Raw genomic sequence first — 23198 nt, forward strand, 5'->3', positions numbered from 1 at the left:
GAAGGCTTAACATTATTAGGTTCTTCCAGCTGCTGCTGCTGAGGTCTTGCTGGCTCCTCGGGAAAAGAGGAGGATCAACAAGTGTTACAGAGCATTTAATTAGTCCTGACCTGACTTGAGACTTTCTCCTTGAAGGGAATGAAAAGAAAAAGGTGGCTAAAACTTGACAAGAGAGTGACTTTCTCACCATGTGATTCACTATTATTTCTCCAAGTCCTGGAGACACCTGGAATCATTTTGGGTGCCTCCTATGACTGTGAAGAAAGTTGAGCTCCGAAGAATTGATGCTTTTGAACTGTGGTTTTGGAGAAGACTCTTGAGAGTCCCTTGGACTGCAAGGAGATCCAACCAGTCCATTCTAAAGGAGATCAGCCGTGGGTGTTCTTTGGAAGGAATGATGCTAAAGCTGAAACTCCAGTACTTTGGCCACCTCATGCGAAGAGTTGACTCATTGGAAAAAGACTCTGATTTTGGGAGGGATTGGAGGCAGGAGAAGAAGGGGATGACAGAGGATGAGATGGCTGGATGACATCACGGACTCGATGGACGTGAGTTTGAGTGAACTCGGGGAGATGGTGATGGACAGGGAGGCCTGGCGTGCTGCGATTCATGGGGTCGCAAAGAGTCGGACACAACTGAGCGACTGAACTGAACTGAACTGAACTGATGATCATTTCACTTGGTCTACAGATGAGGGCAAAATGAGCCGTACAAGATATGACCTACTTCAAGGCACTCATAAACCCCGAAGCAGTGCCAGATCCAAAACCGTATCTCCTGACTCTGTCCTGTTCTCTCTTTTCCTTCTCTTCTTTTCTCCAACTTCTAAGCCACCCCATGTTCAACTTTTCTCAGCTGTGGATTTTGCATACAGTTGGCTTTGCATATCTGCAGGTTTTGCATCCTTGAGTTTGACCAAGATTGAAAATATTCAGAAAAAAATTTCCAGAAAGTTCCAAAAAGAAAAACTTGCATTTGCCTCACTTCAGCAGCTATTACATGATGTTCATATTGTATTTACCACTATTTACATAGCATTTACATTGTTTTAGGTAATATAAGTTATCTATAAATGATTTAAAGTATGAAGGGAAGGAGAGGTGTGTGTAGGCTATATGCAAATACTACACCATTTTACATAAGGGACTTGAGCATTTGTGGATTTTGGTCCTGCAACCAATTCCTAGTGGATTCCAAGGGATGATTGAATTTGGTTTCTTGATTTGGTTTATAGGACCATAAATGGTAATACATGTGAAGATAAAGCAGCCTGGTTTGTGTGTCTCAACTTAGGAAATGAAACACCTCTCACAGTAGGAAGGGGGGAAGAAGTATACATTCCGGCTTCCCAGAATCACAGCATGGCAGGGCTGTGTGTCTCTCCCACATTCAGGTCTTACACCTCCTCTTCCTACTCTTCCTCTAGGCCTTGTCCATTCCTTACTTGGCTAAATTCACTGGGCTATTCTTGCTCAATGCTGAGGAATGGTCTACTGCTTTCCCAGATGTCAATGTCACTGGCTCTGAGCAAAGTCCCATCTGTACCAGGAGCTGGTCTTAAGGAGCTGGCTATGAGAGCCTTGGGTGATTGTCTCCAAGGAGTGACCTTGAAGACTGGAGGAGGTCTGCAGGGTTCAGCACTTCCCTGAGGCTACCTGGCTGGCTGAGCAGGAATTCCCCGCCCAACCCTCAGGCTTTTGCTCTGGCCCTGAGAATAGGACTCTCATTGTTTGGCTTAGAGGCAATGTCCTCCCTAAATCTAGGGCCAGCATGGGTAACCTCCGTACCTTCAAGGCAGAATTGGCTTCTGTAGGAGAGTTCGGAAAAGCTCCTATAGACAGACAAATGCTCACTGCCTTAGGTTTACCTGGACAAAGTCCCAGCCCAGGGGCCTTGTTTCTCATTCACCTCTCTAATGCTTACACTTTAAGGAAGTGGTTGAGGAGCTGGCCCAGGACATACTCTCCAAGCTTCCCAATGAATTTGACTTGGAGTTGGTCATGAAGTTGTACCCTGTGGTCTATGAAGAATCCATGAACACTGTCCTAAGGCAAGAACTCATCAGATTCAACAGGTGGGCTGTATGGTCTTACTTGGATCCTGGGAGTTAAGAGTGTGAGGGGAAGGATCTAATAGGCGGTAACTAGAAAGGACACTTGATAAAGGTTGCTGTGCAGAGTTGGTTTGCCCTACCTGCAGGAAGGCATATAAATAGGGGCATCCCAGCATGTGTTCGGAGAAGGCAATGACAACCCACTCCAGTACTGTTGCCTGGAAAATCCCATGGGCGGAGGAGCCTGGTAGGCTGCAGTCCATGGGGTTGTGAAGAGTCAGACACAACTAAGCGACTTCACTTTCACTTTTCCCTTCCATGCATTGGAGAAGGAAATGGCAACCCACTCGTGTTCTTGCCTGGAGAATCCCAGGGACTGGGGAGCCTGGTGGGCTGCTGTCTACGGGGTCGCACAGAGTTGGACATGACTGAAGCGACTTAGCAGCAGCAGCATGTCTTGGTCCAGGGTTAAATCATTCCTTCTATTCATTTGCTCTTATTCATTCATGTGACATCTGTAAAGTGGGGTTAAAACCATTAAGCTAATAGTGAAAGTAATCATTAAAGCCACTTTTATTGAGCCTTTATTACCAGATATGGCTCCAAGTACTCAAGCCTTTGCATTCAAATCACACAATAGTCTTTTTTTTTTTTTCAGTTTTATATTTATTTGAAGTATTCCTGCCTTTCCAGCCATGCCCCATATCCCAGGACGAAAGGCTGTCTGCACCGGACCCCAGTCCTGATGCACAGCAGGGCGCACCACACCATGCCCCCAGGAATGCTGCTGGCAGCCCACTGGCAGGGACGGTGGGGGACCAGCTATCCGAGGACAGCCGATACTCCCATGGCGCTGCCATATCCTTCCACCTGGGTGCGATTCTGACTTAGAGGCATTCAGTCATAATCCCACAGATGGTAACTTTGCCCCATTGGCTCCTCAACCAAGCACATACACCAAATGTCTGAACCTGCGACCACAGACTCTAAATGCTGCTGTCTCCGTTTTTGCTCCATGGTCATTGCTTAGTTATAGGGACAGCCCTGACTCTGAAAGACAAGGAAACTGGAAGAATTTCATCTAAGAATTGATTGACCCTCTTAGTTTTAGTGTTACTCTCTAGAGTCAATAGTCAGTTGGCCATATGGGTGACCAAGCAAAATACAGAGTGTGAGTCAAGGTTGCTGACTACTTGAGTCAATACCTTGGTATGATAGGATGCAGTCCTCATTCATCTGGACACCAGGCCAATGACTTTCCCCCTCTGCCACTCATTTGCCCCTAAGGTCATTGGAGCTCTTGGTGATTACAGTCACCTTCACTAGCCTTTGGGCTTTCCTAGTAGCTCAGTTGGTAAAGAATCCGCCTGCAATGCAGGAGACCCCACTTCAATTCCTGGGTCAGGAAGATCCACTGGAGAAGGGATAGGCTTACCCACTCCAGTATTCATGGGCTTCCCTGGTGGCTCAGCTGGTAAAGAATCCACCTGCAATGCAGGAGACCTGGGTTTGATCCCTGGGTTGTGAAGATCCCTTGGAGAAGGGAACAGGCTACCCACTCCAGTATTCTGGCCTGGAGAATTCCATGGACTGTGCTGTCCATGGGGTTGCAAAGACTCAGACACAACTGAATGACTTTCACTAGCCTCTACCACTGGCCATTATAATATAAGAGAAGAGGGTAACAGCACTTATATTTCAGTGGTGCTCAGGATTAATTACGTTGGGCAGTACTGCAACATACCTTCCCATTACCCTCTTTTTTTTTCGCCTATTCACCTAGTGGTATGAGAAGCCCAGAATGACAGTTCAGCTTCCAGTTCAGGGGAACCACTATTGCGTCTTCTCGGGCAAACTTTCCTCCTTGAGTACTAAAAATCTTGAAACCAGCAGAGCTCATAGTTGCAAGAATAGAAATAGAACTTTTGCAAGTAGCTCTTTAGGTGTAATAGAGGTCTGTGGTATAATCCCTCAGAGGGTAGTTTTGCTCTTAACCCCTCAGCCAAGTATATACACCAATAACGTGTTTGAACCTTAAATTCCTCTTCATATAAATGTTTAATGGTTGCACATTCAGGAATCTGTTTCTTGGGTTTAAGCATTCTCATGTCCATTTGGCTAGGAGTCCATAAATCTCTGGACATGACAAGCTCTCTCTGGTAGCAGATTCTTTGGCACTCTCAGTTCCCCCTGGACTTGGTGAGTCCCCATAATAGAGGCCAGAGCCAAAGGCAGATGATCTTAGAATCTTTTAGGCTGCCCTTCAGCTGCCTTTTCTCAGGAAGGCATGAACCTCATAGTCTATAAAAAGAATTTTGTTTTTAAAACAAAGAAGAAGCCTTAAAACTGCACTACCCTTTGACCCAGAAGTTCTGCTTTTACTAAGCTGCTTAGTCGCTTCAGTCGTGTCCGACTCTGTGTGACCCCATAGACGGCAGCCCACCAGGCTCCCCCGTCCCGGGGATTCTCCAGGCAAGATCACTGGAGTGGGTTGCCATTTCCTTCTCCAATGCACGAAAGTGAAAAGTGAAAGTGAAGTCACTCAGTTGTGTCCAACTCTTTGCGACCCCATGGACTGCAGCCTACCAGGCTCCTCCATCCATGGGAGTTTCCAGGCAAGAGTACTGGAGTGGGTTGCCATTGCCTTCTAGTAATGTTATTTACAGTAACAACAATCTAGAAATAATATGTTTCAGCAAGAGGAATAATTAGATAAAATGGAACACCTTGCAGTCATTAAAAAGGATGATTTTAGGTAGGTCTCTATTGAATAGGAAAGATGTTCCCTTTATGCTAAGAGAGAAAAACAAATTACATATATATATATATATATATATATATATATATATATAATCCCATTAAAAATAATTTGTGTTTACATATAGAAAAATCTAGAAAGATATACATCAGAGTTATCTTTAGGTGGTGATTTAATTTTTTCTCATCTTTACAATTCTTCTCTCATGAACGTATTTTATCTGACTTTTTAAAGGGAGGAAAAGTAAAAGGAGACTTGGAGTCAGTGAACTTGGGGTAGAATGAGGTCATTGGAAAGCCAGGCTGAGTCTGAGTCTTCTTTGTTCTTGCAGATTGACAGAAGTGGTTCACAGAAGCCTCATTGATCTTGGCCGAGCAATTAAAGGGCAGGTTCTGATGTCCTCAGAGCTGGAGGATGTCTTCAGTAGCATGCTTGTGGGTAAAGTGCCAGCCATGTGGATGGCAAAGTCCTACCCATCACTGAAGCCCCTGGGAGGCTATGTAGCTGACCTGCTAGCCCGCCTGGCCTTCTTCCAGGTACCTTGGAATCAGGGTAACTGGGCACCTGGGATTCTCATTCAGGTGGAGAGGACATTCTGGAATGACAGGTTAGAGGTGGAAGGGGATAGGGTAGCCACAGAGCATCCTGGATTGAGCACCTTCTGGAAACTCTTACTAGGGTTGCGGACAGGAGGGAGACTTTCAAAGTCCTTGAAAAGTTTATAGCCTATAAAGGCAGGAGTAGGAATGAGAATAAATGCCACAAACCGGTGTCTCATGGGCTACATACAGCTCATGGGCTAATAGATAGATTTCGTTTGGCTACCTGGTAATTTAAAAATCTGAGGGCTTCCCTGGTGGCTCAGTGGTAAAGAATCTGCCTGTCAATGAAGGAGACAGTGGATCGATCCCTGATCCAGGAAGATCCCACATGCAGTTGGAGCAACTAAACCGATTCACCACAACTGTTGAGCCTGCGCTCTAGAGCCTGGGAGCCACAACTATGGACCCCATGTGCCACAACTACTGAAGGCCAAGCACCCTAGAGCCTGTGCTCCTCAACTAGAGAGTAGCACCTGCTTGCTGCAACCAGAGGCAAGTTTGTGCAGCAATGAAAATAAATACAATTTTTAAAATATTAAAAAAATTAAACTTTGAGCTAGCATATAAATACTGGATTATTACATATAAAAATACAGATTTTTTTCTTGCAAAAAAAGGAAGACCTGAATCAATGGACCTGCATACCTGCATGGCAACTACTGCTGGAATTGAGTAGCTGTTGCTTAGACAAGACATATATTCTCTACTGCTATAGTCCCTTCTACTCTCTACTGTATCCCTAACACCAGCTTGCACCAGTGCTTTTTACTTCAAACTGGGAAAATAGAAGATAAAGGAAAATAGAAGATAAGACTACAAAGTCTGCCTGTTTCCAGAAAAATGAGAAAAAGCCTATTTCTTTATGGGACTCATTTTTATTATTATTGCCTTTGAACTATCTTTGATGTATTACTGATTTTGCATTTTTATTTCTGTGGTTCTCTAGGAATGGATTGACAATGGACCTCCTGTGGTCTTTTGGATCTCTGGATTCTACTTTACACAGTCTTTTTTGACAGGAGTCTCTCAGAATTATGCTCGGAAATACACCATCCCCATTGATCACATTGGATTTGAGTTTGAGGTAGGGGCATTTTAGGGTACAACAGCTCAAAGCAGTGTTGTCCATTTCCTTGAGTCCAAACATTTAGATGTGTTAAAGTTCAAATACTTCTGAGATGATACAAATGAAGTATTTAGCATGACTTAAAGTAGCTCCAAGGAGAAGGAAATGGCAACTCACTCCAGTATTTTTGCCTGGAGAATCCCAGAGATGGAGGAGCCTGGTGGTCTGCCATCTAAGGGGTCGCACAGAGTCTGACACGACTGAAGTGACTTAGCAGCTGTAGCAGCAGCAGCAGCAAAGTAGCTCCAAAGTTATCCCCAACAGAACCAGAGGATTCCCAATGCTTTGTCTTTTGTGTATATAAAAAGGGAATCTTTCCAGAGGAAAACTCTGCCACAGTTGTACCAAAAACAATGAAAGCATATTCCATACTGTCTATTCAACATGGTGGACTTTTCATTTGGAAGGATGTTAAAGGTCTTGTGTAGGGCTTTGCTTAAAGTCAAAGGATGCCAATAGTCAAGAATCACCCAATCTATGTTTGGAGAGAACGGAGTAGACAGATTTTAATAGAACATTGTAGAATTTTAAATTTTATGGAAAGATCCTTTGAGATCATCTCATCCAGACATCACAAACTAATTGCCTTAGATATTAGTTTAGTTTATAAATGAACTTGCCTGGCCTTTCTTGTTGTTGTTGTTCAGTCACCCAGTTGTGTCTGACTCTTAGGAACCCCATGGATGCACACCAGACTTCCCTGTCCTTCACCACCTCCCAGAGCTTGCTCAAACTCATGTCCATTAAGTCAGTGGTACCATCCAACCATCTCGTCCTCTGTCGTCCCCTTCTCCTCCTGCCTTCAATCTTTCCCACCATCAGGGTCTTCTGTAATGAGTCTGCTCTTTGTATCAGGTAGCCAAAGTATTGGAGCTTCAACATCAGTCCTTCCATTGAATATTCAGGGTTAATTTCCTTTAGGATTCACTGATTTGATCTCCTTGCAGTCCAAGGGAGTCTCAAGAGTCTTCTGCAACACCACATTTCAAAAGCATCAATTCTTTGGTGCTCAGGCTTCTTTATAGTCCAACTCTCACATCCATATGTGAATAGTGGAAATACCATAGCTTTGACTATATGGACCTTTGTTGGAAAGGTAGTGTCTCTGCTTTTTAATATGCTGTTTAGGTTTGTCAAATCTTTCTTCCAAAGAGCAAGCGTCTTTTAATTTCATGGCTGCTGTCACCATCTGCAGTGAGTTTGGAGCCAAAGAAAATAAAGTCTGTTACTGTTTCCATTGTTTCCCCAACTATTTGCCATGAAGTGATAGGACCAAATGCCATGATCTTACTTTTTTGAATACTGAATTTTAAGCCAGCTTTTTCACTCTCCTCTTTCACCTTCATCAAGAGGCTCTTCAGTTCCTCTTTGCTTTCTACCATAAGAGTAGTATCATCTGCATATCTGAGGTTATTGATATTTCTCCTGGCAACCTTGATTCCAGCTTGTGTTCCATCCAGCCCAGCATTTCGCATGATGAACTCTGCATATATGTTAAATAAGCAGGGTGACAATACATAATCTTGACATACTCCTTTCCCAATTTTGAACCAGTTTGTTGTTCCATGTCTGTTCCTTCTTGACCTGCATAGGTTTCTCAGGAAGCAGGTAGGGGGTCTGGCATTATCATCTCTTTAAGAATTTTCCACTGTTCCTATGCAATATTGTTCCTTACAGCATCAAATTTTATTTTGAACACCAGGCACATGCACAACTGGGCATTTTTTCCACTTTGCCTCAAACTCTTCACTCCTTATGGAGCTGTTTCTCTGATCTTCTTCAGTAGCATATCAGGCACCTACCGACCTGGGGATTTCATCTTTCAGTGTTATATCTTTTTGTCTTTTCATATACTTATGGTGTTTGAAAAGTTGTGGCTGCAAGCCATGTGTTACACCAGGATTCATGACATTGGAGAGGTTTTCAATCCGGGGCCAGAGACAAGTCTTGACTACTCGGAGCTTTTTGTATGGCTAAGTTTTTTTTAAAGTATAATAGAGATAGGGAAAGCTTCTGATATAGACATCAGAAGGGGACAGAGAGTACCCGCTTGCTAGTTTTTAGCAAGGCATTTTATGTCTGTTAGCAATTTTCTAATCAGAAGAGAGACACCTCCAGTCTAAGGGAGTTTCACCAGGCCCCTCTCCCACAATATACATTTTGAGATAGAATGGCACAAGGTGTGTCATCCCCCAGCCATAAAGTAATTGACATGAATACTGGTTGTTGAGTCATTATCAGCCCAAGCTTTGGAAAAAAAAAAAAAAAATCTTAGGTGGAACCAATTTGAAGAAAGGCAAATTCTAAAGCAAATACATAGTTTCATTAACATTGCTTAAGAAAAACATTTCCATAATAAAGCAGCACTGGTTAGCTCAAGGTCTGAGAAAAGTTAAGTTCAGGCAGAACCAGGTGTTGTCAACAGAGAAGGGAAAAAAGTCTGCCACTTGCAATCTATTTTCTCCGACAGCTTGGGGACCTCATACCAAGGCTGTTAACACCCTCAGGTTCTCAAGGCAAGAATACTGAAGTGGTTTACCATTCCCTTCTCCAGTGGACCATGTTTTGTCAGAACTCTCCACCATGACCCATCCATCTTGGGTGGTCCTACACGGCATGGCTCATAGTTTCATTGAGTTAGACAAGGCTGTGGTCTACGTGATCAGTTTGGCTAGTTTTCTGTGATTGTGGTTTTCATTCCGTCTGCCCTCTGATGAATGAGGATAACAGGCTTGTGGACGCTTCCTAATGGCTGTGGGGGAAACTGGGTCTTGCTTTGGTAGGTGGGGCCATGCTCAGTAAATCTAATTTTCTGCTGATGGGGGGTGGGGGGTGGTGGTGGTGGGGACAACACAGTGTGTTCCCTCCCGTGGTTTGACCTGAGGCCACACTATGGTAGAGGTAATGGCGGTAATGGTGACCTCCTTCTAAAGTACTTACTGCCAGCACACCACAGCTCCCAGGACTGTTGTAGTCGGTGCCCCTGACCTCATGGCAGGCCACTGTCAACCCACGCCTCCGCTGGAGACTCCTGGACACTCACAGGCATGTTTGGCTGTCTCTTGTGGGGTAGCTGCCCCTTTCTCCTGCGTCCTGGTGCACACAAGCTTTTGTTTGTGCCCTCCAAGTGTTTGTTTCCCCAGTCCTGTGGAATTTCTGTAATCAAATCCCACTGACCTTCAAAGTCAAATTCCTGGGGGTTCTCAGTCCTTTCGCTGGATCCCCAGATTGGGAAATCTGTTGAGGGCCCTAGAACTTTTGCAACAGTGTGAGAACTTCTTTGGTATAAGTGTTCTCCAGTTTGTGGGGCATCTGCTTGATGGCTCTATAGTGGAGCTAATGGCAACCTCCTCCAAAAGGACTTAGGTCACATACCATGCCTCCCAGGTCTGCTGCCGCCAGAGGCCCTGGTCCCCATAGCAGGCCACTGCTGACCTGTGCCTCTGCAGGAGAACACTCAAACACTCAAAGGCAGGTCTGGCTATCTCTTGTGGGGGTCACTGCTCCTTTCCCTTGGTCCTGGTGTGCACAAGGTTGTTTGTGCCCTCCAAGCATCTCTGGCAGGTCTGAGGTTTGATTCTAAATGTGATTTTGCCCTTTCTACCATCTTGTCAGGGCCTCTCCTTTGCCCTTGGATGCGGCGTTTTTGTTTTTTTTTTCCTTGTGGGATACTACATTCTCCTGTCAATGGTTGTTCACAGCAGCTAGTTATGATTTTCGTGTTCTCACAAGAGAAGATGAGCACATGTCCTTCTACTCCACAATCTTAAAGAATTTATCAGCTCCAAATCTAAACAATGGTATGCTAGGGCTGGCTCATACTAACTCACCAGAGCCAGTTACAGGTGGTTGTTAAATAATGGATATGCTGAAATTGATCATGGTGGGGCTCTTTACACCACAGAAATTGACAGAAACTATAAATCAAAGTTTTACTTCTTCTACTAGAGAACTATTTTACCAGCATGCAGCTGAATCTAACCCCTCACTTTACAGATCCATATTCAGAAAGGGGAAAGATTATACAAGGCCACTAAGGTAGGTAATAGTTAATGTGGCCTCCTGGTTCTTGTTGACTGGAAATCAGACATGGCCCATGTAGCATGTAGGAATATTATCAGAGAAGTCTCAGTGTCCTGGGAGACAGACAGTAAAGCCAGTTTTTACCTTTTCAGTCTCTTAATGCTGCCTCATTTAGGAAAATGGCAGGTAACAATGGAACTCACAGCTTCCTGTCTTTCAGGTAACCACACAAGAAACAGCCATGGAGAGTAACCCAGAAGATGGGGCCTACATAAAAGGACTCTTCTTAGAAGGTGCCCGTTGGGACAGGAAAAAGATGCAGATCGGGGAGTCTTTCCCCAAAATCCTCTATGATCCATTACCAATCATTTGGCTGAAACCTGGGGAAAGTGCAATGTTTCTGCATCAGAACATTTATGTGTGTCCAGTCTACAAAACAAGTGCCAGGAGAGGTACCCTCTCCACAACAGGGCACTCCACCAACTATGTTCTATCCATTGAACTCCCAACTGACAGGCCTCAGAAGCACTGGATAAACCGAGGAGTTGCCTCTCTGTGCCAGCTAGATAATTGATGGCATGTGTCTCAACAGAGAAAATAAAAAATAAAAAGAGTATCATTCTTGACTGAAGTATAGCTTTCCTTTCTTGAGAGTCACATGGTATGATGATGATCACCAGGGAAGCCCCAATGATAATGACAATTATATTAATGGAGCACTTGCTATGATCTAGGTATTTTAGAACACTCCTATAAAGTAGGTTATTATCCTTACTTTATGGGTGCAGAAACCAAGATATAGAGAAAGTAATATTCTCCAAGTCAGGTAGTTACTAAAATAGTGGAGCCTAGTTTTGAATATAGGCAATAGGATTCTTCAGCCTAGACCTTGAGTCACTAAGGTCCCTGGCTAAGCTCCTTGATTTTTTTTTTTCCTATTATTTTGCCATAACTGTCACTGAATTTTAATTGCTTCTCTACTAGTCTGTTAGATAGCATCACCAACTCAATGGACATGAATTTGATCAAACTCTAGAGATAGTGAAGGACAGGGAAGCCTGGTGTGCTGCAGTCCATGGTGTTGCAAAGAGTCAGACATGACTTAGTGACTGAATTATACTCACTCTTGTCTCCATTTCAGTGATGCAAAAATGGAGGCTTAGAAAACTAACTAGTTCAATTTTACAGCTAGCCAGTGGTACCCAAATTCTTCTTCACTAGCTTACACAGATGGGCAGAAGTTTCAAAGAAAGGAGACATGGGAGAACCGTTATTTGTTGCTTGCCATGGTTTATACTTGGCCTTTTAGATATCCTGCCTGTTCCTATGATTGTCTTCCCCTGTAAAAACTCAGGAAGACTAAGTATCTTGTCTATGATCACCCAGTTCTTTCACACTGAGGAGCTAGGTTTTGAGCCAAGGTCTGTCTGGCTCTAGAACCCATTCATTTTTCACTGCTTCGTGCTGCCTCCTTCTTGAGGACTTGGGTATATTGTGATGTGGAATTTTAGAGGAGATGTGTAGTTCCAACAACCATGTCCAAGAAATTTTTAGTTTATCACTATTTCTCCCCCAGGGCCAGCTGGAAGAGAATCCCAAAGGAGATAAGAACAAAATTCTTGATGTATTCTCAACTAACTCTCATGTAGCTCTTTGGCTCTAATGGCTACCAAAGGCATTCCATTGGTCAGTTCACAGATGAGCAAAGACATAAGACTTCGTGAATCTTAATATGTCTGGCCTGGCTTCCCAGCTTCTTGACCAGAAGAAACGTTCTGACTTGGACTGTTTTTCTTGAACAAAGCTTCTGAGAACCACAAAAACATATTTCAGGAAACTTGTTTCTTCATGGCAACATGGAGTCAAATTCTGATTGAGGATTCTGAATTCTGAGGTCAGCAAATGATCTAATTGATCCTAAGTGCAAAAGCAGGGCGGGGCGAGGGGGGGGGGGTGGTTCTCCAAATCTTGCCAGTGGGCAATCAAGAGTGAGGAGGAGACACTTTTTCTCAGCTCTAAGTATGTGGCTCAAAAGCTATTTTTTTAAAGAAACGTAACTTTTTCCAATTGAGGGAAAAAAGATCAGAATTAACAGATAGGTAGAACTGCCATATTGTCTATTATTCCAAAGAGATTGTTAAGTCATATGAGATGGAAAGGTGGTCAGGTACCCAAATCCCTGAAATCTTGGACTGGTTGAGGTAAGTTAGACTGCAAACGATAAGGCAGTAAAGAGGTTGCTAAAAGGACAACTGAAATTCAATTACAGTTATCTAACTCTAGCTTCAGCAGCAAAAAGCTGATGGAGGCAGGGACTGTTTCATTCCTCAGCGGTCAAGGGACAGAACGTTTGTATGTGATGGATTAAATTTTTGTAATTAAAAAAAATTTCCCTCTGGGAAAGTGCAGTAGGTTCTTCAGAAGTCCTGGTGAATTAGAGGCTGGAACTCTGGAGCAGGAACGGCCAGAGATCAGCTCCGTGAGAAGCTGTGGGCCCTGTCTAAAAATAGCTCAGCAGATGACATCAGACAAACCTTGTCACCAAGCTAGTTCTCTCTCTAAAAATCTGGCTCTTGAGTAAATAGTTTTCAGTCCTTGTCAGCCTTGGAAGAAAATGTCATTAAAAGAGGGGGTGTAGGGGATGCTTCCAAAAGACCAAAGAAGATTTAATAGGGGGTTGAAGAGAAAAAGTTATTATAAACAAGTAGGTTTCATGGAAAGTTTGGGAGGAAATTATGATTTTGTGTAATAGAGTATGCATCTTTGCAAAGGCAGGTAGGCATATATAATTCACATTTAGCTTAAGATTCCTGGCACACAGAAGGTACTTAGAAGTTAACTAGCAATTAGATGGACTTTCATTTTGGAGGAGTCCTTCCACTTTGGAGGAAGGATGATTTCTACTTCTCATAGAGTAAGATAAAAATTGCATATTCAAAATCACCTTGAGTTACTTAGAAAGGGATCATGATGGGGACAGCAAGTCATGTTTCACTCAGTTCAGCACAGCTAGTTTTTCCTCCATTCCAAGAACAGGTCATTGTTTCATTGACTGACCACCAGATAAAGTAGCTGGCTTGAGTTCACAGGCCTTATATTGTTTTAGAAACACTTAACTTTAAACATTAGAACCACCTCTTGGCAGGGAAATACTTCCACAGTGAGATCAGAGAGAAAGAGACTGACTGATGGAACAGCATATTGATGTCTCCGAATTCAAGCTGGGTTGGGGTATGTGCTCACTGAATGGCTGTGGAGTGGCCAACATGCCAACCAACATATTTAAATTTATCTCTTCGTCAAAGGCCTATAGCTATATTTTTATTAAATATGTATGTGCTATATCTCTTTTGACACAGTATTATATTTGCTTTCAATGTTATTGACAAACCCTGCAATATTTACTTAACCTGCATGAGAGAGCACGCTCCTGCTCACAGGAACATTTTTGAAACTGAAATATATATACTTTAAATTAAAGAATCTGTGTGACAAGGGTATGGGCAGGAAGTTATCAGCTACTACTTCTGAGGGTCACAAGGCCATTTTGGTAAATGGTACACAGAGACCAAAATAAATAGAGATTTTTCTTTATTGGTGATTACCCATCCACTCTGGAGGTAAGAGGGAAAGTGAATGTGAAGTCGCTCAGTCGTGTCCGACTCTTTGCGACCACATGGACTATAGCCTATCAGGCTCCTCTGTCCATGGGATTTTCCAGGCAAGAGTGCTGGAGTGGATTGCCATTTTCTTCTCCAGGGGATCTTCTCGACCCAGGAATCGAACCCGGGTGTCCTGCATTGCAGGCAGATGCTTTACCCTCTGAGCCACCAGGGAAGCCCTAAGAGGGAATGATGCTGATATACAAATGACCTGCCATGGGATTCTCATCTGTATCCACACATGCAAGGGTATAAGTAAATTGTTTTGATCTCTACTTGTTCCATTTCTGTTTGGACATAATTTGAAAGCCAGCTTAGCTCTTGTACTTCCTAATTATGTTAAGATAAAATTCTCATAATGAACGCAGTATGAGTTTCTAGTGAGCATTTCAGGTCTTGGATGTATCCAAAGTAATCACAGGCTTTAAGATAAACTAAATATATGCATTTACCTAAGATATGCACTTTTGTGTATGTGTACATCTAGGGCAGAGATGTATCTCATAAAATTTCAATGAAAAACCATGATTGATCCAAAGATGATGCACTTTTAAAGGGAATTTTATCTGGAAATGGTAAGTTTCAAAAGACAACAAAGCACACACAAAAAGTCTACTTTTAAGTAAATCTATAACTTGGAAAAAAAAAAGGCCTAAAAATATTCTGAAGGGTAGTGTATAATCCTAAAGTAGCCATGAGAACTTCCATCAACTGGCTAATTTCTTCATATCAGCTGGCATGTCTGGTGATTGGTGTTCCCTTGAAAGCTTCTGTCACCCTTCAGTCTTCTGCCCACAGGCCTTAGTTTTGTTTCCAAGTGGTGCTTCAGTGAGGATATAAGGTCCATGACCTCTAAGGTTAGTGTTTGTCTCGTCAGGCAGCAAGATTCTCAAAAACTGTAGTGATGTGTGAACACACATCATTCGGACAGTACCAATATTTCAGAGGTTTTAAGAAGATAATTGGATTTTTGCTCCTAATCAAGAAGAATTGTTAACTGGTTTATATTCAAGGCTTAGTTGGCTCATCATTCTCAGAAAAAAACAACTTTATTCTGAGTTAGGAAACTTCATCATGAGATTTGAGATATATTGGTTTGGAAAATTTCCTCAGTTTCTCCTGGCTTCGAAGTCCCCGGCCTCGTAGTGGGGTAAGGCCCATCGGAGGCAGATGAATCTGAATAATAAGAATAATGATAATATTAAAAATTATAGGACTTCCCTGGTGGCACAGTGGATAAGAATCTACCTGCCAGTGCAGGGGACATGGGTTTGATCCCTGGTCTGGGAGCCACTAAGCCTGTGTGCCACAACAACTGAAGCTGTGTGCCCTACAGCCCACACATGACAAATACTGAGCCTGTATGCTGAAACTACTGTAGCCCGTGCTCCCTAGAGTCTGTTTCACAAGAGAAGTCACTGCAATGAGAAGCCCATGCACTGCAACGAAGAGTAGACACCGCTTGCTGAAACTAGAGAAAGCCCACACAAAAGCAATCAAGGCCCAGCACAACCAAAAATAAATAAATGAAGATAATAAAAGAATTGCAATCATTGCAGTACCTTACTAGGTACTATGTTCTCTGCTAAGTGCTAACTCTATGTTGTTTTTCAGATGCTAAGTCATCTCCAACTCTTTGCAACCCCATGCACTGCAGCATATCAGGCTTCCCTTGCCTTCACTATCTCCCAGAGTTTCCTCAAACTCATGTTCATTGACTCATGACGCCATCCAACCATCTCGTCCTCTGTCACCTTCTTCTCCTCTTGCCCTCAATCCTTCCCAGCATCAGGGTCTTTTCCAGTGAGTCAGCTCTTTGCATCAGGGTCAAAGTATTGGAGCTTCAGCTTCAGCATCAGTCCTTCCAATGAATATTCAGGACTGATCTCCTTTAGAATTAACTGGTTGGATCTCCTTGCAGTCCATGGGACTCTCAAGAGTCTTCTCCAACCACAGCTCAAAAGCAACAATTCTTCCATGCTCAGCCTTCTTTATGGTCCAACTCATATATCCATACATGACTCCTGGAAAAAAGATAGCTTTAACTATATGGACCTTTGTCAGTAAAGTGATGTCTCTGCTTTTTAATACGCTATCTAGGTTTGTCATAGCTTTTCTTCCCAAGGAGCAACCATCTTTTAATTTCATGGCTGCAGTCACCATCCATAGTGACTTTGGAGCCTAAGAAAATAAAATCTGCCACTGTTTCCATTTTTTTCCCCTTCTATTTGCCATGAAGTGATGGAATCAGATGTCATGATCGTAGTTTCCTGAATGCTGAGTTTTAAACCAGCTTTTTCACTCTCCTCTTTCACCTTCATGAAGAGGCTCTTTAGTTCCTCTTTGCTTTCTGCCATTATGGTAGTATCATCTGCATATCTGAGGTTGTGGATACTTCTCAAAGCAATCTTGGTTCCAACTTGTGACTCATCCTGCCTGGCATCTCACATGATGTACTTTGCATATAATTTAAATAAGCAGGGTGACAATATACAGCCTTAACGTACTCCTTTCCCAATTTTGAGTCAGTCTGCTGTTCCATGTCTGGTTCTAACTGCTGCTTCTTGACCTGCAAACATGTTTCTCAGGTGGCAGGTCAGGTGATCTGCTATTCCCATCTCTTGAAGAATTTTCCACAGTTTGTTGTGATCCATGCAGTCAAAGGCTTTAACATAGTCAATGAAACATGAGTGTTGGCAATTTGATCTCTGGTTCCTCTGCCATTTCTAAATCCAGTTGGTAAGTCCAGCTTGTAATTCTATACTGATTCATTATTCCTTATAGTCCTTATACACATTAATTCTCAATATAATCTCACAAAGAATATTATTCTAATATTCATAGATGAGAAAATGAAGGCTCAGAAGGATGAATAACTTGCTCATGATTATATATTAAGTGGTAGAACCAGGATTAGAATCCCGATTGGACTCCAAAGCTTGTGCTCTTCTTTGCCCTATTTCCTGCATGGAGGGGAAGAACTACAGATCATATAGTGAAATGAGAGTCCAAAGAAGGTGAGGAGAAGTGTGTATACAAACTTGTTCTGTGCAGAGTGAAAAACTGGACCAACATAAATGTCCACTGAAAGGGTACTGGTTAAATTAGGGTATATTCTTACAAAAGGATACAATGCATCCATTTTAAAAGATGGAAGCAGAGATATGCAAAAAAGGGAAGTAAAATAAATGGGCAATAACAGTATGCCTAGGTTCCCATTGACTTTAAGTAAAGAAAATGTATGTACACAAGTATAGAAAAAAAGACTAAAAGGATATATTACCAAACTATTAGGCTGAGCCAATAAAATATAAAATTGCTGTTTCTGTAGGTCAAGAGTAAAATATTGGCAATTTCATATGGTCCAACTTAAAAGTTATAGTGGTCACTCCCACAGGGTGAGAATTTTTGACAATTTTCACTGTCTTATGCATTCCTTTAAAGTTTGAATTTTATTCATTCTTTTTTAAAAAATTATTTATTTACATTTTTCTGTGCTGGGTCTTCAATGCTGCATGTGGGCTACTCTCCAGTTGTGGTGCACAGGCTTCTCATTGTGGTGGCATCTCCACTTGCAGGGCATGGGCTCTAGGGCACCCAGGTGTAGTAGTTGCAGCTCAAAGGCTCTAGAGTGAGGGCTCAGTAGTTGTGATGTATGAGCTTAGCTGCCTTGTGGCATGTAGAATATTCTTGGATCAGGGATTGAACCCATGTCCCCCACATTGGCAGGTGGATCCTTAACCACTGGGCAACCAGGGAAATCCTGAATTTTATTTTTTTATTAACAATAAACCTGTTTTTTAAAATAATAGAAATAAAAATCTTTCCAAAGAAAAGGTAAAAGTTAGAAAACTATATAAATGTGAGCTAGATTTCCTTTCCATCTAGGGGAAAGTTTTACAAGTAGGAGAAGTCAGGCATTCATTGACTTTTTAGCTTGTTGTAATGGGTTGGTGGCCATGCAAGCATAACTTATTTCCAACAGGCCTCCTACAGGGGCTCTAGGCTTTTCGGCAAACACGAGCCCTCCTGGTATATATTCTTGGAAATAACTAGGTTGACAAGGATAGGTACACACCACATGTTAACTGAAGTCACACTTACTGGCCTTGGATAAGGAATCTGGTAATGTAGTCCAATTTCAATCCTGGCTGTGCATTCATCTATACACTGTTTAATCAGGTCTGTGTCTGTGAGCTATTAAAAGGGAAAAAGAGGTGAGATTGTTAGCGTCTTTCCAAGGCTACATAAAGTAGAGGTGCACATTTTCTTAAACTTTTTCAGTTCATCAGCCACTAAATTAAATATTGGTCATTTGAAAAATCAAAAACAATTTAAGATTTCCTGTGGATTAAACTTTAAAAAATCATTTAGCTAATATAAGCACATAGTAAAAATAATTCAAATGACACAAAAGGATATAATATAAAACAAAATCATCTTCTTCTTCTTCCTGTCTCTCGATTTCCCTTCTCAGAGACAATTATCACAAGTTTGTTTTTCCAGGCATATTCTATGCATATATAAGTATACTTCTATAAGACCTAGTAGTTTTTCTTATAAAAATGAAACCTCTGAACCCTGCTTTTTCACAAACAACTTGAAGTTCCTTCTATATTTACACGTATAGAGCTGCTTCATTCTTTTTAACAGCTGCACAAAATACCAACATATGACTGAATTATAATTTAACCAATCTTCCACCAATGGACATTTAGGTTATTTCCAATCTTTTGCCATTTTAAACAATGGATCTCGTATTTTTAACTCTTACAGATAGTCCCTGCAGATTCAAATTACTCTCTAAGAGGTTATACCAATTTATATTCCTATGAACAATCCATGAATTATATTCCTACCGACAAAGAACGAGAGTGCTTCTTCATACCCTCCCCATGTTGATCAAGTGTTTCAGCAATTGCTGTCTAGAAACCCCCTGAGTAAGATATTGGAGAATGATCCACCTTCTATTTTGAACTGTAAACTGTTTCCTCATTACTGAGAAGAAGAAATGACGTTTGAAATTTCCAAACAGTTAAACTGTGGTAGTCCAATTTCAAGTAAAGGAATAAAAAGTTCATTCTGAAAACAGAAGCCAGGGAGTAGATGAGGAGACAATGTTTCGCGGATGGAAAATGAGTCAACACATGACTCTACCAAGAGTCTGAAAGTGGGCTTCAAAGCAGAGGTGGGTTGCATCAGCCCCAGATGACACCCACAGTGAAGCCTGGGCTACCATGGCTTGCAAATTCCAAGGGTGTTCCTGTCCTGTGGTACCTCTTGGAGCACAGAAAAGTTCTAGGACCTGCAATGCATAAAAAAAAAACACCACAGCTGAGCCCCTTGGAACAGAGGCTCAGCTTTCTGAACCTCTGTATTTCTCAGAAGCTATTCTTCTGCTTGTCTACCTTGGGGGTAGATTTCCATGTTCTCATTTGCCTACTGGGATTCAGAGCAATTAATAAAATACATTTGGGTTATTATTAAGCTCTTATAGCAAGTAAGGTTACAGGAGACTACTTAGGTCTACATGAGGGATTAGGGAGAAAGAAGCCCCTAATAAAGATATAGGGACTGAGGGCTTCTAGGGCTCCAGCTGTCCATTTAAACAAGCTGGATTAGAGTTCTCCAAATTCAGTCATTCAGAGGCTGCCTTTGTGATTTTGTCATCTCCACAACTACCTATACTAATATTAAACTTTCTCTTTAAATGGACTCTGTTAAGTACAGTACTTTCAAAATTATATGATATTATGTTTCCTTTCTAAAACATGGTAAAACAGTACATATTTTAAAATGACAAACCCATGTACCTCCCCCAACACAACATTATCTCATTCATGTACCAGCACATACACCTCTCTCTGGCTCGTACCACACTGGGCCAATTCAAGCAGAGGCAAATGAAGAATTATTATTACCTTAACTGCAAGCTCAAAGGGTATTGAGTAGTCCTTAGGTGATTGAACCTGCAAAGCTTTACTGGTCATATACTACTATGATATCCCCATCCCCAGGTTAGACGCTGTGAGGCCATGGTACCTGCAACTATCAAGGATGGTACCTGTACAGAACAAATCTGACACATGAAGCTACAGAAAAGGCACAAAGGTACATAATCAACAGGGCAATGACTGCAGATTGCTATATAGGAATTCAGAGTAGGTGGTCATCATGGGGTTGGTTGAGGGCAGAAGACTTGAGGAAGACTTCCTGGAAAAGATCAATTGAATCAAAGTATTTGTAAGTGCTCATTAATTTAGTGACAACCACAGACAGGGCCATGAGATACACTAGAAAGGTATAAGAAACTGTCTATGTGCTCAAGGAACTGACAATCTGGTTAAGGAGACCATACCAACATAAATGAAACAAATAAGTAAAAAACTTATGACTGTCTAATTAAGGAAAGGTATAGGTCAGTGGTCTACAAAGTTTTTGATCATCTACTTCTTTCAATAAAAAAACTTCTGAGCCCTGAGAATTCCATGGTGGTTCAGTGGTTAGGACTTTCACTGCCATGTCCCAGGGAACTAAGGTCCTACAAGCCACACAGTGTGGCCAAAAAAAAAAAAAAATCCTGAGCCCATAGCTTCCATATGTGTATTTATAAATTTATTAAACTATTAATAATCAATAATATATATATAATAGACATTTTTAAAGGAGCAATAAAAATAAATAGAAACAGCACTTACAATATTTTATTTCTATTTCTTAAAGAACTGTTCAGGACCTCAAAGGGTACACACACACTGATGTGGTATGCATGGTCTATACTAAAATCAGAAAAAGTTTGGGGAAGTTGGAGGATGGTCAGAAGAGAGGAAAGGAGTTTCACAAGCAGGTTGGTATTAAAAGCATGTAGGCTTCAGGGATTATAAGAGAAGGATATTATAGATTGGGAGGGTTTCTCAGGTAGCACTTAACCCCGGTGGTAATTTTACACTTCTTTCCATCTAACTCTGAAACATCTTTCAGGGACCCTGTCTTGGTTTTCCTCAGTTATATCCCTGATGTCTAGTCTGATGTTTGGAACATGGTAGACACTCAGCAACTTGTTGAATAAAAGAATGAGAGCAAAGGGTCACAAAGTAGTGGCAGAAGCTATGGCGGAAATGGGCAAAATGGGAAAGGGAGGTGTTCTTGTGGAAAGATGAATTCTGCTTTGGGCTATTATGCTTGTGGTGAGTTCCTACAGGTGGCTGATGAGAGACCAAGATATGGGATCTGGAGCCATGGTCTTTGGGCCTCAGTATGGAGGGGTGACCTTTAGAGGACTCTTATAGCTGGTAGGAGAGTGTGTGAAAAAGACAGGGCAGAAAGGAGACTGAGACAGGGGTCAGAGAGGGAAAAGCAAAGAGAGTAGATTGTCAGGAAGTTTCACAAAGTGAACAGTGACAACACTGAATCCATGAGATCAACAAGAAAGAGGCAAGGAAAGTCAGGAGCTGAAAACGTCTTTCCACGCTTAGAGCCAGACAGTCTTCCCAAGAGCTGACAGATAATACTTTATGGTTTGTCAAATCAAGCCTCTTAGATGGTTTTTGGCTCCCTGGTATTTGGGTTCAGCTAGCTAATGGAGGCACTATTTTACTCAATTCTGAGGTCCCAAAGGGCAAAGCCTCTCTGTTAGCCAAAGAGGCTTGAGTTCAAAGCTAAGTTATAAAGGGAACTTTTGCCTTAATCCTATTCTCTTTCCTCTGAATGGGTTTATACTTGGAGGCTCTGAATAGCTTATGAATTGAAAAAACCAAACACAACTCTGAGCACTTCCTGTGGGAGTGACCGACAACAGGCACAGTGTGTGAGGAACCGATTCTACCCTGAAAAGTCTCACTGGACTGATTTGATTTAGGTCACCTGGCTCACGCAGTCTTCTGAGGATGCTGAGCCACTTACCAGCTGGACTGAAACTTGAAGAAAGTGAAGAGAGAAACCCAGGCTGGCCTCTGTTTTCCAGTGGTTGGGTAAGCCAGCTAGGTTGTGCCTCTGGCCCCTTCTTGCTCCACATTCTGTCCCTCTAAATTTGTCCTGCTCAGTCCTCTCAACTACAGGATAGAAAAGAAATGAACAAACACCACAAGAATTGCTCTCCTCCTTGCAATATCCAACGGGGTCTACTTACATTTTTGTTTTTTTGGAACAGCGTTCTGGCTTCATTTAATATGTACTGTTTTTCTTTAATGGTGTCTTCCATCTGCCCTGATGCAGCCTGCCATTTCCTCGCAAGCCTGAAAATTCTGCGGTAGAGGCCAAGAACTTCTTGTCGTGTTGCCATTGTCATCTTCCGACCCACCAAAATAGAAGGGAGGATAATTTGCATAAAAATTCACTTTGACAGTAGGCAGTACAGCAGCTGTACATTTTAAAAAATCAAGCTCTTTAATTAGTCTAGAAAATAACTGCTCTTTCTCAACAGATATGTTTGGTAACATTGCCAGAATGGTGCTGTATGAATATCAGCAATCTCTTAGATAGCCTTGTGCATCATCCCTTAGTTGAAGGTTGTTCAACCTTGCTGTTTGCCATGATGACTATTTTTATGAATATGACAAATCAAAAATACACATTTAATGTTCTTTAAACCAGTATATTCTTTCCCAGAATATCTCAGAAATGATGCTTTTACTGTATATATTGATAAAATCACATTACTAACTTGAGTGCACAGGAGAAGGCACATTTTGAATAACTGAATTTTCTAGTTATGTGAGAACTTGAGTTAAATGCAGGGGTTGTAAACTGAAGTGCCTCTGAGGCCTACCAGGCAACAAAATGAGGAAATTTGGCTAGTGGGGACAGTGGCCAACTAGAGATGTGCCCTCTTGAAACAGAACAGTTCTACTCAGTCCCAGCCAGCTATTCTTATGTAGAATTGAGGTCCTAAGGGTGCCAGATTTCCTGACAGCTTAACAATAGGTGGCAGTCAAGATGTTTAAAATAAGAAATTTCAAAAAACACAGTATTTATT

General features: G+C 41.9%; 2 protein-coding genes across 3 annotated transcripts in view; one reads left to right on the top strand and one right to left on the bottom strand.

Annotated features, from left to right (window-relative positions):
• Positions 1–11136, top strand: part of DNAH3 (dynein axonemal heavy chain 3) — a 231387-nt gene extending 220251 nt beyond the window's left edge. The window contains exons 58-61 of the mRNA XM_068967931.1: positions 1932–2074; positions 5143–5347; positions 6360–6497; positions 10783–11136. Coding sequence (XP_068824032.1) covers positions 1932–2074; positions 5143–5347; positions 6360–6497; positions 10783–11136 — 840 coding nt within the window. The remainder of the gene's footprint in view (positions 1–1931; positions 2075–5142; positions 5348–6359; positions 6498–10782) is intronic.
• Positions 11137–14233: 3097 nt separating this feature from the next.
• LYRM1 (LYR motif containing 1) overlaps positions 14234–23198 on the bottom strand; it is a 39540-nt gene continuing 30575 nt past the window's right edge. For both annotated transcript variants that reach the window (XM_068968076.1, XM_068968075.1), the window contains exons 2-4: positions 22353–22511; positions 18329–18421; positions 14234–15400 (exon numbers count right to left, since the gene is read on the bottom strand). In XM_068968076.1, coding sequence (XP_068824177.1) covers positions 15284–15400; positions 18329–18421; positions 22353–22511 — 369 coding nt within the window. In that variant the 3' untranslated portion in view covers positions 14234–15283. The remainder of the gene's footprint in view (positions 15401–18328; positions 18422–22352; positions 22512–23198) is intronic.

The sequence above is a fragment of the Capricornis sumatraensis genome, chromosome 3 (assembly GCF_032405125.1).
Source record: "Capricornis sumatraensis isolate serow.1 chromosome 3, serow.2, whole genome shotgun sequence".
Classification (NCBI taxonomy): Eukaryota; Metazoa; Chordata; class Mammalia; order Artiodactyla; family Bovidae; genus Capricornis; species Capricornis sumatraensis.